Consider the following 2,051-nt stretch of genomic DNA (forward strand, 5'->3'; position numbering starts at 1 on the left):
GCGAGCCCCGACAGCTGGCCGGCGAGCGAGCGGGATGCAGCATGCGAGCGACAGAGACGGATGATACCGCGGGGAGGGGCGAAGGCTCGACTGGCGCGCCCCCCATTGGCCCACGCCACGCCGCCCCGGCCGCGCCCCGCCGCGCCCCGCGCCGCCCCGGCCGACCGAGGCCCACGCTCGCGCCGCCGATACCCGTCAGTCCACCGACCGACCTCGCAGCGACACGATCGCTCCCCCCGCGCTCTATCACTGTATTATTTAGTTAATGCCTTAACGGAGCTTTACAATTCTGTTCAATACGATAAACATGTCGACACTAAGCCATCACCCGTACGCGTTCTCGATGCACCCGGGTATGCTGCCGGAGTACCCGAGCGCGCCGCAGCCGCTGCCGGCTTCCAGCCCGCAGTCCGAGGGCCACATCAAACGGCCGATGAACGCATTCATGGTGTGGTCTCGTCTGCAGCGCCGCCAGATCGCCAAGGATAACCCCAAGATGCACAACTCGGAGATATCAAAACGGCTCGGCGCCGAATGGAAGTTGCTAACGGAGATGCAGAAACGCCCCTTCATAGACGAAGCCAAGCGGCTGCGCGCTCTGCACATGAAGGAGCACCCCGATTACAAGTACCGACCGCGCCGCAAGCCCAAACCGCCGACGGCGGGCGGTGCACCGGGCGCCGGCGCATTCCCGAGCTTCCCGCTGCCTTACTTCGCGGGTCCTGCGCCGGGAGTAGGACATCTGGACGCGCTCCCGTACCCCACCGTGCCGCCCTACTTCCCGCACCAGCTGGACCACCTGCAGTTCTCAAAACTGATGGCGCCGACGGCGGATAAGTTACCGACGGCATCTTCTGCCGCGGCCGTGGTGTCGTCTTTCTACTCGTCGCTGTACACATCGCCGGCAGCGCCGCCTAAACCCTTCCCGTCGCCGCTGTTCCACCAGTATGGCGCGGCGCCCGCTTCACCCGTGTCACCCGCCGGCCCACAGCACAGCCCACACGACGACCAGCTGCGGCGGCCCGTCTCCGTCATATATTGAAGGCCGACCTGCCTGCCTTGAGGCGCTCTGCCTTGAGGTGCGGCAAAGACTCAGTGCTCGTGGATGGTGATGAACGTTTTGCGAACCTTATTTATTGATTTTTAGATTAATCGTTAGTCGAGAATCGTACGAAGTGCGGCCGCGAGGCGAGCGGCTTGTAAATAATGTCGGAATAGACTATAGATGGGCCCGCTAGATGGGTGAATCGATTCGTTTGCAAACTGTGATTTTCCTTTGAATATTCGATGCGTTTCTCGAATTAGTTTAGTTGTAGATTCCTTCGATCAGCTATGTGAAGTGAGATTGCTACCAAAAAGAGATTATGTTCCGTTAGGTCACTGTATTTAGCCGAGTAGTTAAGTCGTGTCGCTGTGTATTTCTGATTGTTTTGTTCGTGTCCTATGTATCGTATGTTTTGTTAAGTTTGATTGTTAGATCGCGGTAGCAGAGCCTCTACTCCGATCACGTAACTTTATTTATTGATGTCCGCTGTGGACGCGTCAAATGTAAATTGTCTGTTACTTGTAAGTTTTCCAGCTCGTCACAATTGTAAATATTAGTTATTAATTCGGAATCGATGTCATTACCAACGATGTATTATAGAATTTGAGATTAAAAAATACTTTGTTAACGCCATACAAATAAACTTAATTGTTTTTATTTTACTACTTTGTTTTCTTTGAAGGATATCCTTTCAGCAGGTAAGTCAGCGTTTAATTACTTCGCTACCGTTTTGTAATATGTTTAACATTTCGTAATAACTTTATTTAAACATGGGGGAGTGTTGAAGAAATTAAAATTGATTTCTTACTTGATTAAATTTCAACAACACTAAATAAAAATTAGCTTTATATAGTTAAAAGAAATTTAGTTTATAATGATCTTTTATGAACAAAATGAAGCAGTTTAAAATGTTAGAAAGTTTATGATTTATTGAACTAGAAATCTACGCTGGCTATCTAGTAATATTAAAAGTTAATGCTAGTTTTATTTATAAAGGTAGAATTAT

At 50.4% G+C, this 2,051-nt stretch overlaps 1 protein-coding gene across 1 annotated transcript; it reads left to right on the forward strand.

Moving 5' to 3' along the window:
* The first annotated feature begins 218 nt into the window (after positions 1 to 218).
* LOC106101336 (SOX domain-containing protein dichaete-like) lies at positions 219 to 1,671 on the forward strand. The gene has a single exon (XM_013280519.1). It carries the CDS (start codon positions 308 to 310, stop codon positions 1,040 to 1,042), a length of 735 nt encoding a protein of 244 aa, XP_013135973.1. The 5' UTR covers positions 219 to 307; the 3' UTR covers positions 1,043 to 1,671.
* The last annotated feature ends 380 nt before the right edge of the window (positions 1,672 to 2,051 follow it).

This window comes from Papilio polytes, unplaced genomic scaffold (genome assembly GCF_000836215.1).
Source record: "Papilio polytes unplaced genomic scaffold, Ppol_1.0 DF823991.1, whole genome shotgun sequence".
Taxonomy (NCBI): Eukaryota; Metazoa; Arthropoda; class Insecta; order Lepidoptera; family Papilionidae; genus Papilio; species Papilio polytes.

Excerpts from the sequence above, each read along its gene's own strand:
- LOC106101336 (XM_013280519.1), top strand. The coding sequence starts at position 308 with ATGTCGACACTAAGCCATCACCCGTACGCGTTCTCGATGCACCCGGGT.